The sequence below is a fragment of the Gymnogyps californianus genome, chromosome Z (assembly GCF_018139145.2).
Source record: "Gymnogyps californianus isolate 813 chromosome Z, ASM1813914v2, whole genome shotgun sequence".
Classification (NCBI taxonomy): Eukaryota; Metazoa; Chordata; class Aves; order Accipitriformes; family Cathartidae; genus Gymnogyps; species Gymnogyps californianus.
Genome location: NC_059500.1, coordinates 4,756,284 through 4,769,310, shown reverse-complemented (window position 1 = coordinate 4,769,310; position 13,027 = coordinate 4,756,284). Strand labels below are relative to the sequence as shown.

At 39.7% G+C, this 13,027-nt stretch overlaps 1 protein-coding gene and 2 non-coding genes across 3 annotated transcripts; all 3 read left to right on the top strand.

Annotated features, from left to right (window-relative positions):
- Window positions 1–10,113: 10,113 nt before the first annotated feature.
- LOC127027540 (cytochrome c oxidase subunit 7C, mitochondrial) lies at window positions 10,114–12,780 on the top strand. Its single transcript, XM_050913323.1, has 3 exons — window positions 10,114–10,238; window positions 11,406–11,551; window positions 12,666–12,780. The coding sequence occupies exons 1-2, from the start codon at window positions 10,164–10,166 to the stop codon at window positions 11,520–11,522; spliced, it is 192 nt and encodes a 63-aa protein (XP_050769280.1). The 5' UTR covers window positions 10,114–10,163; the 3' UTR covers window positions 11,523–11,551; window positions 12,666–12,780.
- LOC127027880 (small nucleolar RNA Z39) lies at window positions 10,914–10,976 on the top strand. Its single transcript, XR_007767843.1, has one exon. It is a non-coding gene; the product is annotated as a small nucleolar RNA Z39 (small nucleolar RNA).
- On the top strand, window positions 11,940–12,001 carry LOC127027879 (small nucleolar RNA Z39). Its single transcript, XR_007767842.1, has one exon. It is a non-coding gene; the product is annotated as a small nucleolar RNA Z39 (small nucleolar RNA).
- Window positions 12,781–13,027: the final 247 nt, after the last annotated feature.

Below are 13,027 nucleotides of genomic sequence, written 5' to 3'. Positions count from 1 at the left end.
TTCTGAAAATGTCAGTCCAGAAAGTGTACCATGAAAGTACTTAATAGTTAATAGAGGTGTAATTGCATTGGTCCAATAAGTTATAGAGAAATGCAATTTGACCTTTAATAGTTAAAGATAATTTTTTTCATAAAAAGTACAAAAAAACCCACCCTTCCTCCTTCTACCTTCATTTCCCTTTAACTGCTGTATTTCTTTTGAAATGCAGTCTTCTCACAGAAATACTGACTGATCAATAGCAAGTGACGATGCACCTGCGAGCAACTGAGGTTTTCAGACTTGCCCTTCAAATTAATTGCAGCTCTCTTTTCCCTTATTCCCTGAAACATTATGCTGTAATATCAGTCTAGATTTAGAGGTGAACTGAGGTTTAAGCAAATGGCACTTCAGTTGACATGTCACTCCCTAGATATATGTCTACACTGCAATCCCTGTATGACAACCAACAGCCTTAATGACTCCTTTCTACAATATTATCTCATCCATGCATTACAAAGCCAGAGCGCTCTCTGCATCCCAGGACCCAGACACAGCACGAGCACTATTTCAAACAACACTGTCATGAAGATCCTGGTCGGTTAGACTCCTGCCTAGCAGCCCGAGTTTAGTCTCCCTGGCACTCATCTTCTTCACTGTGTCATTAGCACCAACATGGTGTATGACTGCTAAGTTCCTCTTCCATACCTAAGCAACCTAGACATCTCACTAAGTCTTCTACCTTTGTAGCAGCCAAGTTTCCAGGCAGTCCCAGTCCTCTCAGCTACCTGCCCAACAGAGTTTCCAGCTCTGACCACCTGCTTCCTCTATCCTTCAGCAGTCCCGATGCAGAACCACTCTCAGTGCACGAGCATACTGGCACTGGCTGGAGGACGTAACGTCTAAAGGATTAGATCATTTCTTCTCAGCAGGCCATGCTCCTTCCGCAAGGCTTACATCCTCCTCATAGTATAAGGGTTTTCATAATGAGGGTGGATACTACAACTTCCTTTCCAACTTCACCTATGAGCTTCTCCATTTCTTCACACTGTTTCAAATCCTGTTACTTTCACATCAGGGGATCAAACGTATTCTGCTCTGGCAGGTGATTATTCACATCACATACTGTGGACTAAACTCAGCGGCCAGCATGATTTTGACTACCAAGAAAACCACACACATTTTCAAAGCTTACAACAGTTTAGCCTCTCCTTTTTTCCTACATTATTAGGCCAACTAAAAATAGAGAAAGAAAAAACAAAGGAGAGGGGGAAAAAAGACCCAAAACAAAACCAAAAAACCCCAAAGACCGTAGGACAAACAGTCCACACTAACATGACATTCTTCATAAGTCTGTCAACACACACTTTCCCTGCAAACTAGTCCACTTGCCTCAGCTACTGCTTTTGTACCCCCTTGTGCCTTGGGCAAGATCCATCCCCTTTGTCAGGCTCAAAGGGATCACCCTGCCAAGTGCAATTGCATTTCGCTCACACAGCCCTGAAAGGCTAATATTCATTTGCCCAACAAACTCCCCAAGTAATCACCCAGAGCACGTGGCTACCATGACTGAAAAAAAAAAACAAAACACTTATCACACTAGGCAAATGCTCCTGAATTTTTCTTTCCTATGCATGGTCACCTCTTTTCATGGAAATTATAGAAACTTAGTATCTTAGTACCCTTTGTCAAATGTATTTGGAAGTGGCCAGAGGGTTCAAATCTTGTCAAAGGAGGCATACAAACATGCATAGAGAGCACAAGAACATTGGCCTCACTTAGGTTGCAAGCCAAGACAAAAAACACCCCTGTGTAATGTGAAAAACCCAAGAAGCTGAGTAAAATTTTGGAGGTTAGCCTTAAGACCAGCTCCCTCCTAGCACAATACTTCACCACCAAGTACTAAAGTAGCAACTTTTAAGCTAGGATCTCCAAATGTTTGGAGTTTAACCTATTTTTCTTTCTGATCTCTCATTCAGATTTGCCACTGCTTATCTTAGACATAGTATCTAAAGGGGTATCACTAATTTGCTTAAAAGCGTGGGGATTTTTTAAATTAAAATACATATACTGGAACAAGCTGTAATCTGCACACAAGTATACAAGCAGGGAAGTGAAACAGACTGTTGACATAATTCAATATGCTCTACTGGAATGCCTGTATTGATGTAAGGCACCTCTTTCTGTCAATAATAGTTGCATTCATACTATGTATGCGATACCACTTTACCACGTATAAAGTAAGACAGCTTGTGTACACAAACAAGCCCTTTCCAATTCATTGTACATCAACCGCTTGACTTGGTAGTTTGAGTGTAATTTGGTCTTTTAACTATCCATAGAAAAAAAATTTCCTAGATAGGTTAAACACCTCCTTCAAAACTCAATAGCATTTATGGACTCTAACAGGCTTTTCAGTTAGCCCAATACATCACAAATTTTACCCTACTATAAAGAATATATTTCTCTAGGAAATGTTCACAATATCTGTCATGGCTTTGGAAGCAACTAATTCCCTGTAGATAACACTGATCTTATTAAAATGAGTTCTACCCCTCAGCATTTCTTTCTGAGATTAACGGACAAAAACCATATGCTCAAATTTTTATTTTTTTTTTAAACCAAGATACATGTGAGTCTTTTACTCAGTACTTTCCTCAGTCAGAGTGACAGTCAATGTGTATTGCTCTGAACTTATGCAGCTAGAAATGAAGTATCAATGGAAAATTTTACAAATGTGAAAAAAATGAAACAGTAAGAGGACTAATCCCCCACTTGCACAATACATTTAAACAAAGGAGTTCTTTCTACAGTGGGAAAGCTGATCATAATGGCTCAATTTATCTAAACTAATTTTTAAAAAAGTATTTCAGAAATACAAATATATTAAAAATGCTTGTGCATAATTAAAGAATTGTAAAGAAGGAAACTGGCAGAAAACAATCTGACAAGTATGCAAATCGTATACGTCACAGGTATATCAAAACCACTGTGTTTTGAGGTGTCTTTTTTGCCCCCTTGCATATTTTCAACCACATACTGCCCTGATGCTGGAGAAACAAATAAGAATACTTCAAACCCCTCTGATAAAAAATAAAAAAGGAATTTTATTTAAAAATCCTGTGTTAAACTATATTAAAAAAAAGCACAAATAGGGCAGAAAAATTAAGGGCATTTCTGGCTTTTACTACCTATGTAAATTGAGTATTGCACCTGCAAGTACGTTTAGGGTAAATATGGTGATTCCAGGGCTCCTAGATGTTCCTATACACAAAAAAGCTCCTTCAAACATAAGTTTTAGCAACCAAGCAATGACTGTTACAATGAGATACTTCAAAATGCAAGTAATTATAACGCTGCTCACTGTAATTATAAACCAAATGTGTCTTGGTGTCTATGATAAAAATAAGGAGCTTTACATACTCCATTTTAGAGAAAGACGTCAAGACAAATAAATAATGCAAAGAAGCTCTTACTCACTATGCAAGTGCTGTATTCTCATGAAGCCTCTAAAATAGATTCCATACAATAAACCTTCCATTACTTATTTCACATGGACTTTTGTGAGACTTAATTAATGCTGCAAAGTGCTTTGAGATTAATGAAAAAAAATTCTGTCAGGGTAAAATATCATTGTCAGACACTCATTTCAGCTTGTGAAACATGTTTTCGTACACACAAATGAGACTTCACATCCATAAGGCATCATTTATATGAAGGAGCAATTTTTGAAATATTCCACATAAGGTGAAAATAAATTTATCTAGGTACGTTTACGAAATTGTAATTTTGTCACTATGCACATCCAGCTACAGCTATGCTCAACCTGCTTTCATGAGTAACATTCAGTCTATAAATATATGCCCAACTTTTCATATTACCTGTGTTTCTCACAACAGATTGACACTACAGTACTTAAAAGTGACTGCCCTGTCTATTAAGCAGGAAAGCCGCAAAGAAGTTCCCGTAGTACTTCTGTAGTCATGATGATTTAAAAGTATGAACTACATAGGTACTGCGTTACTTCCCCCTACAATCCTAATAGTAAACCAAATTATACAACCGGAGCTAACAGGCCAAATTCGGATGCACAGGCCCTCTTTCAGGTTTCAAACAGACGCAAAAATCATAGTATTTCAATTCAGGTTGAGAACAGTAAGTCTAGCTGCATATTTTAATTGTTAATATGTTAGCATGTTAACATTTTAACTGTAAAATGTTAATAATGTTAATTACACAGTTTTAAAGAAAAGGTTAGTTGCATTTGTGGAGCAGTGGTTGACAAAAAGACAAAAAAGAAAGCTCACAGTGGAGTGTCAGGAAGACCTTTGGACATAAAGATATTACAGTACAAAAAGAAACCTCCAATGATTTTAAACTCTCGTTTATAACATACCATGATAAATTGAAATCTGCTTATAAAATTGCAGAACACTGTAACACCTACCACATTAACATTTTATCTTGAATATGAGCGGGGATGATCCTGGGAACTAAAATTCATAAACGCACTAGACATTAGAAGTCTGGGACTTCGGAAAGAATTCAGTTTGTCTCATGTAATAATTTTCTCATGCCCTAATCCCAAATAACATGTATGTATTCAGCACTAAAGCTGTAGTTGGACAAGTTCTTTTTGCCAACATAAACTGATGCTGCTGCCAAGAAAAGTACTAATTCTGTGCCTCCATTTCCACCTTTTTACGGCTATAACTGCTCCACACCTTTCTGTGGGCCAGCATAAGATTTTGTGCAACTACATAGTGAACTGGATCTGTGAACTGATCCACTCAAAAAAACACCTGGGGGGAAAAAAAGTGTCCTTTGAACTATGCCTTACAAAAATTATTTTCAGTCTGTATTTACCTTTCAGAGTACCTCCGTCAATTTCACACCTTAAGGAAGGCTTGCACATTTGGAAGCTTGGCTGGTTTTAACAACTATATCCATAACAAAATAATAAAAGATACTACGTCTCCTAACAACCTTCTCCCACAAGCATCCTTATAGTATTCATGTCTACAACAGCACTATGACTATTTCCACAGGACAATTCCTGTTACTACTTTATTTCACTTTCCAGCGACTTATGTGGGCTCTTTGGAAGCAAAGAAAGTATCTTCTTAAAGTAAGAATTCTTTTAAACTAACATCCTCTGTATTCTTTCATTTCAAGGTTTTCAGCCTTTCATTGTGTTAAATACAGATGCTTCATATAATAACATGGGTTTTTTCGGTTGATGATCCTCATGTTATTCTTAGTACTGTTCTCTGTTTATTTTATATTTGTAACATATTTTTACATTTCAGAATACTCATTTTGCCAAAAAAACCCAACCTGTCATATATAAGATGACCTAAATTACTGTTATGAAAGACATACTTCTACAATTGTGAAATTAGAGTAAGGCACTCACAAATTACTATATTTCTATTAGAGATATTTCTGTTAACCCATAGTTTTGCTAAAAATATGTCACTAATATCCATTATATAATGCCTCTTACAGCTTCTGTTCAGCCTTTCCCCTTCATTAATTAGCATTTAACAACTGGTTAATCTTGTGGTTAATACCTGACCTTATTACTGGAGGGAGGTTAACTCCTAATTTCAACTGCTCCACAAAATAATATATCTTGCCAACAAATATACAGGATAATTTCTGCAGAAAAACAATATTTTTGTTTTATGATATAATATATGTTTTATGATTTAATATATGATAGTTGTTTTGTCTCCCGAGACCTCTGTCTGTGACACTACTAAAAAATTTAGGGAGTTTATGCTATTAAAAAGTATTCATGAAGTACATACATCTGAACTTAACCACATATAATTTCAGTATTTAAAAAACAGCTGTTTCCATCACTCATAAAACAGGACTGAAAAAGTCAGTATGACTTGTATCTTGGTTCTGTCATTATACCTCAGTGATTGGCATGATCAGCCTGGAAACGCATAGCCCTGTATTGCCCTGTGTATTTTGCTAAAATGTCACTAAGCTTTCTATGCTTCTTTCTTTCATCAAGACCACAAAAGATAGATATTAAGCATTCTTTTCTTTAGTTACCTGGGTTTTTTCTTACTTATATTTTTGCCTTGTAGTTCAAGAAGAGGAATGTTCTTTGTGGGGAAAAGTGAGTAGCAGTAAAAAAGCAGTACCTGAAAGAATTCATTACCAAGTCATATTCACAAGCAGCAAAATGTAATATATTATTGAAGATGAAGAAGATAACCTGGCAAATCTAAGCAATTATAGTAACAGTTTTTTTAAAGGAAGAAAGAATTGTAGATATAAAAAACTGTATGTGAATTAAAAGCCTAGATTCAAAGATTCATAGATTTAAAAGCCAGAAGGTACCATTATAATAATCTGTTCTGATCCTCTGCATAACACAGGCCAGGGAATTTCACCCAGTAATTCCTTTTGTAAGCCCCACAATTTCTGTGTGAGTTAGACCGTCTTTTTACAAAGGCACCCTGTGCAGCATTTACCATCTCCTGTAATAACCTGCCCTGCTACCTGATTATCATCATTATAATTACTGTACATGATATTTCTAATAATTTGGAAGATACTGTCTTTCATTTCTTTGCCAAAATTCCAACTGTTTCTCAGTTTCTCAGTTTCTCAGGCAACAGAGCCTGTTTCTCTAAACTTTTCCTGCATGGTTTTCTCAAACACCTGGACTGGCATACTTCATTTCCTAGTTCATGCTTTGAAGGAGAACAGATATAAGCATTCATACAAATTTCTTCACCAGCTGTAAAACAGGTAATTCCTTCTCCTGAAGATACACCACTCTCTATCATATCTACCTACAGATCTCTATTTCTGTCTACATAGAAAACATCTGCAAACCATCAGTTCAAGGAGTAAACTACTATTGCTAATGAAAGCCTGTAACTATATCACTGTAGGAATCAATCTAGAAGATTTCTGGATTACCTGGAAGTGAAGATACCAAATCTATTGCTATTGTCCCTTCCAACATTAATCTGTGTGGAAATACGCAACACAGCCCTAAAAAGGAAACAATGACACATCAGCATATCAGAAACTTACCAGAATGAAGTCAATCAACAAAACACTGTAGTACCAGGATTCAGTATACACAGGAAAGACAGTGAGTAAACTCTGACACTAGTGGGGTAATAGTGTCTACTACACACTGTTTAATATCTGTGTCTGTAATTAATAGCCTTACTGCATAACACAAAATCTGTATGGGTGGCAGGTTCAAGCCCAGTAGCAGCAATGTAATAGTGTGACACCACTTTCCCCACCAGGAGGGCAACACCAGCTGTGGTATGCCAAAAAAATTTACAATAACATTAGGACAAGAACTGCAATTCCACTGAGTGACTAAAATTATCCCTGAGTACACTGAGCAAAAATTACCTTGTGATGTTAAGCAGAGAAGAAATTTTTAAACCATATCGCTGATTGCTTTGTGAATCAGCTGGCTAGCACACCACAAGAAGAAAATGAACCGTTTACTTGCTCCTGAATAACATGAAAGATCTTCATCTGGTACAAAATCTCACCACTGAAGTGCCACTGTATAACATGGATCTTTATATTCAGCATCTCTTCAGCAGCAACAAACACCATAAAGTTCACTACAGGAAGGGAAGAGCTACACTAAAATGAGAACACATTAAAAAGATGATAAAGCAGACTACCATACAGGAAGCAGAGCACCATTGCGTTTTTAATTCCAATTAGGAAAGGCTTGAGAAAGAGGGGAAAAAAAGAGGCCTGGCTGCCTAAACAGCAAGGGAAGTTAACAGAAATAGGAAAGCATCCTCCAATAGGCTTAAGAATTAGGAAATGAAGAAAGAATTGTAAACTCTGACACATAAAATTAAAAATATAACTAGACGGAGGAAAAAAAAAAAAATCTGAAAAACAACCAGCTAAAGGAATCGTAACTAAATCTACAAGCAGGGGTAAAAGGTGTCCTAGAGTTCTATATTACCTATGAATGGTCAAGGAACAAAGAAGCACTCAGAAATGACAAGGCCCTTTGCACACATGTTTAGATGGATTCTTTGCACTGATATTCACTGTGGAAGAAACCTAATTAGGTTGCATGTCACAGACTTTTTTTGTGAGGCGGACAGAACAGGATCTGTATGAACCGGCTATGGTGTATCTATGGACAAAATAAGCACTAAGAAATAACCATGAGCAAATGACACTCACATAAAACCTCTAAGAGAAAGCTATGATGAACAGCTGAATTACTAATGATTAGGCTAAAGTCCCACTTAAAATTTCCTTGCATGGTAAATATGATACCCATTTATTCTGATGGTTTCCAAGGAGAAATGCAGGTTTGTGAAACTGTAATCTGTACAGGACATTTTAGCAGAGATTATAACAATGCTAGAACAAGCAGATATATGAATAAATATAACCCCCGGGTGAGAGTGTTGATTATGCTTCCACAATAAGAAGGCCAGCATTACAAACCTCTTGAAGTTCTGATGAAGACATCAATATACACGTGGATGAGGATTATCTGACTTCAAATTCCCATTGGCTTGTCCCTGTACAGTCAATAAAACACTACAGAAAAAAGCATTTTGGGTCAAAAAAGTTGCTGAGAATTCCTGTTTTTACAAGGCATTCAATTAGAATTATGGAGCTAAATTATACTCTGAATCTAGAACAATTCAAGAGTTACATTATTCCATGAAGCTCAGACAATGTCCCAGAAAATTGCACCTGAACTAACTGAGATTGCCCTCCAGCTTCAGGAAGTAAGTATAAGCTGAAATCAGAAGTATAAAAAGTTATTGCTGCATTTTCCTGGCAGCTTAATTTATTAATGTTAAAACTCACGTGTAGGAAAGCACTCCAGTCCAAATCTACTGGTTACTCCCCAAACTGCTTCTGAAGTGTTTGTAAGTGCACCTAGTGCAAATTCATTTCTATTATATTGTTTTGCAATTTATTAAAGAAATTATTCATGAAAATTAATCTTTGCACTTAATTCCACTTTATATGAATACTTTCATTTGATACACTTTAAATACGCAAAAAACAGTTTCATGTTGCTTTTGTCTTCTGCTTGAATACTTTGCCTCTCAAAACCATCTGTAATAACTCCTCACTGTTCTTCTTACTGTTCCCAATTACTCTATTTTCTATAATAGATTTTCTAAATAAAAACTAATGTAATCATCTCACTGCTCAAATTTGCAGTTCTTTCAACCTGCCTCGATTAATGTTATGTTGGCAAGCATAAAAATCCTCTCTTAGATACTACGTAACTATGAAGAAAGGTAGTTAAAAATTGTTCCCCTGCAACACAGTGATGACAGCATCAAACTCCTTTTACTGAAATAAAAATACAATGCAGAGCTTTTATTTAAAATACTGTATGTAAGAAAACAGAAGGATACCATAATTTTAGAAAAAACTTCGTGGGGTTTCTTAGCATTCCTTTTCCAAACATGAAAGGTGGTGTGGGGTTTCTTCCTCCATGTTGTCCAAGTTTTTTAAAGTGTAACTTTGTAAGAAAACTATGCCAGAATAGACTCGTGGAAGCTGGCAGTACCACATAAATCTCCACCACCTGTCTTGCCCATATTCACTGGACTCTTAGTTTTTAACACTATGGCCGTTAGCTAAATCGACGGCCGATGACCTCTATTTCTGTAGCACTGCAGAGATTAAGAGACTCGCGCCTCCACCGCTTTGCCACCCTGCAGAGAAGCGAAGGTTCAGGATCTCTACTTTACAAGCTGACCTGTACTATCCGCAAGATTAGCCTGAGGTAACGCAGGAGCGCTTATTTGCTTTTCACTCCGACTATTGGAATTGCTTTCGCTTCCTTTCCTCACGCCTCAACTTTCCTGGCGCCCCTACAGATCACCTCACGGGCCGCACCGCCCGCCCCACAGGCGCGGGAACGCCGGGCAGCCGACAAAATGGCGGGCGGCGGGGGGATGGAGACCGGCGGGACGCTCCCGCCTCTGAGGCGCAGAGCGCGCCCAATCGCAGCCTGCGGCTCGGGACCACGTGACCACGCGGCACTACAACTCCCATCATGCCCCGGAGGGTCAACCGTTTTATCCCCTCCTCTTCCGGCCCCGCCTCCGGTTCCCGGAAGGCGCCGGCCGTGCTGCGGGAAGGTCGCGCAGGGGAGAGGGTCGCTGGGCTGCCCGGTCGCTACCATGCTGGCTGCTGGTGTCCGCAGGTTTACCACCTCCGCCCTCCGCAGGAGCCACTATGAGGAGGGGCCTGGAAAGGTAACGTGGGGAGGAGGTGCCGGCCCGCTGCGGCCTGGCCTTGAAGGTCGCGGGAGGGGGCCTGCGGCCGGGCTCGCGGAGGGGATGGCATGGCGCGGGGGGGGGGGGGGCGGGGGTCCGCGTCGAGGTGGAGGGGGAGGGAGGGTAGCGGCTCGCCGCGGGGGAGGGTAAGGGCTCTGTGGGGGGGGAGCGGGAGGGGGAGAAACGTGTCCCTGAAGGACACTGCGCTGGCGGTGCTCGCCCGGCCCAGGGGCAGCCTGCGGCAGGCCTAGCTCAGGGGCGAGCCCCGCCGCAGCTCCTGGGTGAGGGACCGGGGGGGGAACCGGGAGATTGCTGGCGAGAGCGGTAACTGTTAAGGGTGGTGGTGAAGCCGCACTGCGGGCCTGCCCTAGCTCGCCGTAGGCGCCGGGGTGAGGCGCAGGCCCGTCCTGCCTCGGGCGTGCTCAAGGTGAGCGGCTCACTCGATGAGCCCCCGTTAAGGGTTTTGCACGTAGTCGGGTTCTAAGGCCGCAGTGAACTGGATGGCGTTGTGAGGAGCAGAGTAATGACGGCCCTGTTCTCCAGCTGGTGTGGGGTGGGCTTTGGGGTCTCGTGGTACCGCTGTTACGGCCACAGGAAAGCGAATTGTGGTGCAGATGGCTTCAGTGTCCTTCCCTGCAACCTTCTGCTTCAGTGGTACAGATGATGAGCATTGCAGTATGAGGGGTAACAATGATACTGTAAACGCTTTCTGATGTACCTTGTGCTTAACATGTTCTCTTAAGTCCTACCTCTGAAAACTAGTTTTACATACCTAATGAACATGAGGAAAATCTTCATAATGAAGGTAATTAAATATCAGAACAGGTTGCTTAGGGAGGCTGTGGGGTCTGTGTCTTCAAGGACATTTATACTTGACTGGACGAGGCCTTCAGCAAACTGGCCCTGCTTTGAATTGGGGGGAGAGGGGAATAGTGGACAAAATGATCTCCAGAGGTCACATCCAAGCTATTGTTCTAATTACTGTGTTTCTTTCCTTGAGAAGACAGGAAATTATTTTGAGACTGAGTATTTATTTTGTCAGTTTGACTCCACCTGTTAGTGCTCTAAGCTTCTTACCATTTTCGAGTTGATGAGAAAGTAATTACTGTATTGATTGCAAAACTAAAATTAGTTTTTCTTTTCTAGAATATTCCATTTTCTGTGGACAACAAATGGCGATTACTCGCACTAATGTGTGGATTCTTTGGAAGTGGATTTGTCGCCCCTTTCGTTATAGTCAGACACCAGCTTCTTAAGAAATGAAGAGGACAGACTGTAATTGTGCTAACTGGGTAACTGGTTTTGTTACGTTTCATAGCATAATGGAATCTGTGGTCAAAACTGAACTTTAAAGGGTCTAACCTCATCTGAAAGCATTATTACAATTTTCAGCCTTTTGCAGTCCAAGTGCTTAGAGTTGTGGTCTGGAGTTGCATCTAAACTCAAATAATGAATAGGTTTAAGTTTGCTTCACAGGGCTGCTGCACTCTCATTGACTTGTGAACTTTGACTCCCCAAAGGCCACACCTCTCTGACTGCGGCTTCTTGATAGTCTGCAGCTGGGCTAACTGACTGAAGAGTGCTACTGATTTGATTTGGATAACAACTAAAACCAAAACCATGTCTACCTTCTTTAAGGAGACATAAAGCTACTTGTCACGTAATCTGTAGGAATAACTGGCATGTGTGATGTGAACAAAACAGTATGAGAAACTGTGATACTGTAAACGCTTTCTGATGTGCCAGTTAAAACTCAGTGGAAAACAAGATTTCTAGGATTTCAGTTCAACCATGTCAAAACAATCACACCATCTACATACAATGTTTCTAACCGTTTACAGGATAAAGTCCACTTAAAATAAGGGCATGAACAGCAGAAGCGATTTTAATTGATGCTTGCTGATGATCCTAAGAGACAAAGCAAGCCTCAGATATAGTTCAGACTGTGCAAGCATGTCATTTCCAGTTGAAAGGCCGCTTCAGTTTATCTTAATGTGATTCCACTTTGGAAATACCTGGTATTGTCAGTTGTATAATCTGAGAAACAGTAAATCTTTCTGAGGAGCTGGAATGACCCAGGTAGTTCTCGGAAGGAAATAACAGTCCTCACTGGAATGTCATAATTGGAACAACCTGAAGTCATCTATGTAATTCCTTTGCCAGTCTGATGTGTTTTGGCTCCCTAGACTAAGGAGAAAAAACAATAATCAGCAGACTTGTATTGAACTTGAGCATTTACAACTGTATGACTTCATATAAGTCTTGACTTATATGCTACAAAAGCATGTGGTAGATGAAGCAAAGCCCATCAAAATTCTAGTTAAAGCATATATTTATAGTTTTTCTAGATTCAGAGGTAACAGAGTTCTTAAATTTGTTAATTCTTCTTTTTTTTTCCCCTTGCAGAGTTGAAGTCTTCTACACAGCATCTTTCAATGGAAAAAGGATAGCTGCAGTTGTGTACTGTGCTGGATATGTCTAAATAAAATCTTAAATCTGAAGGTCTTAGGCTGTGTATTTTGTGAAACTCCTGAAGTGCTTCTGACAACTGGTGTATACTGAGAACCCCTTCAAATTGCAGTGTATTGACATTAAACTAAGCACTAATTGTCTTTACCTATAAAAATAGAGGGTTGGAAAAATTGCCCAGCTGGTTGGGCTTAACATTTTTAGCTGAATAGATGTTTAAATAGCTTTACTAAGTTATGTGGTCTTCTCAGACACTCTTCAGACTACTCACAGAATAATGACCTGGGATAGGTTATAAC

Coding starts and splice junctions, on each gene's coding strand:
- LOC127027540 (XM_050913323.1), top strand. CDS start 10,164: ATGCTGGCTGCTGGTGTCCGCAGGTTTACCACCTCCGCCCTCCGCAGG. Junction 10,239..11,405: donor ATGAGGAGGGGCCTGGAAAG/GTAACGTGGGGA, acceptor TTTCTTTTCTAG/AATATTCCATTTTCTGTGGA.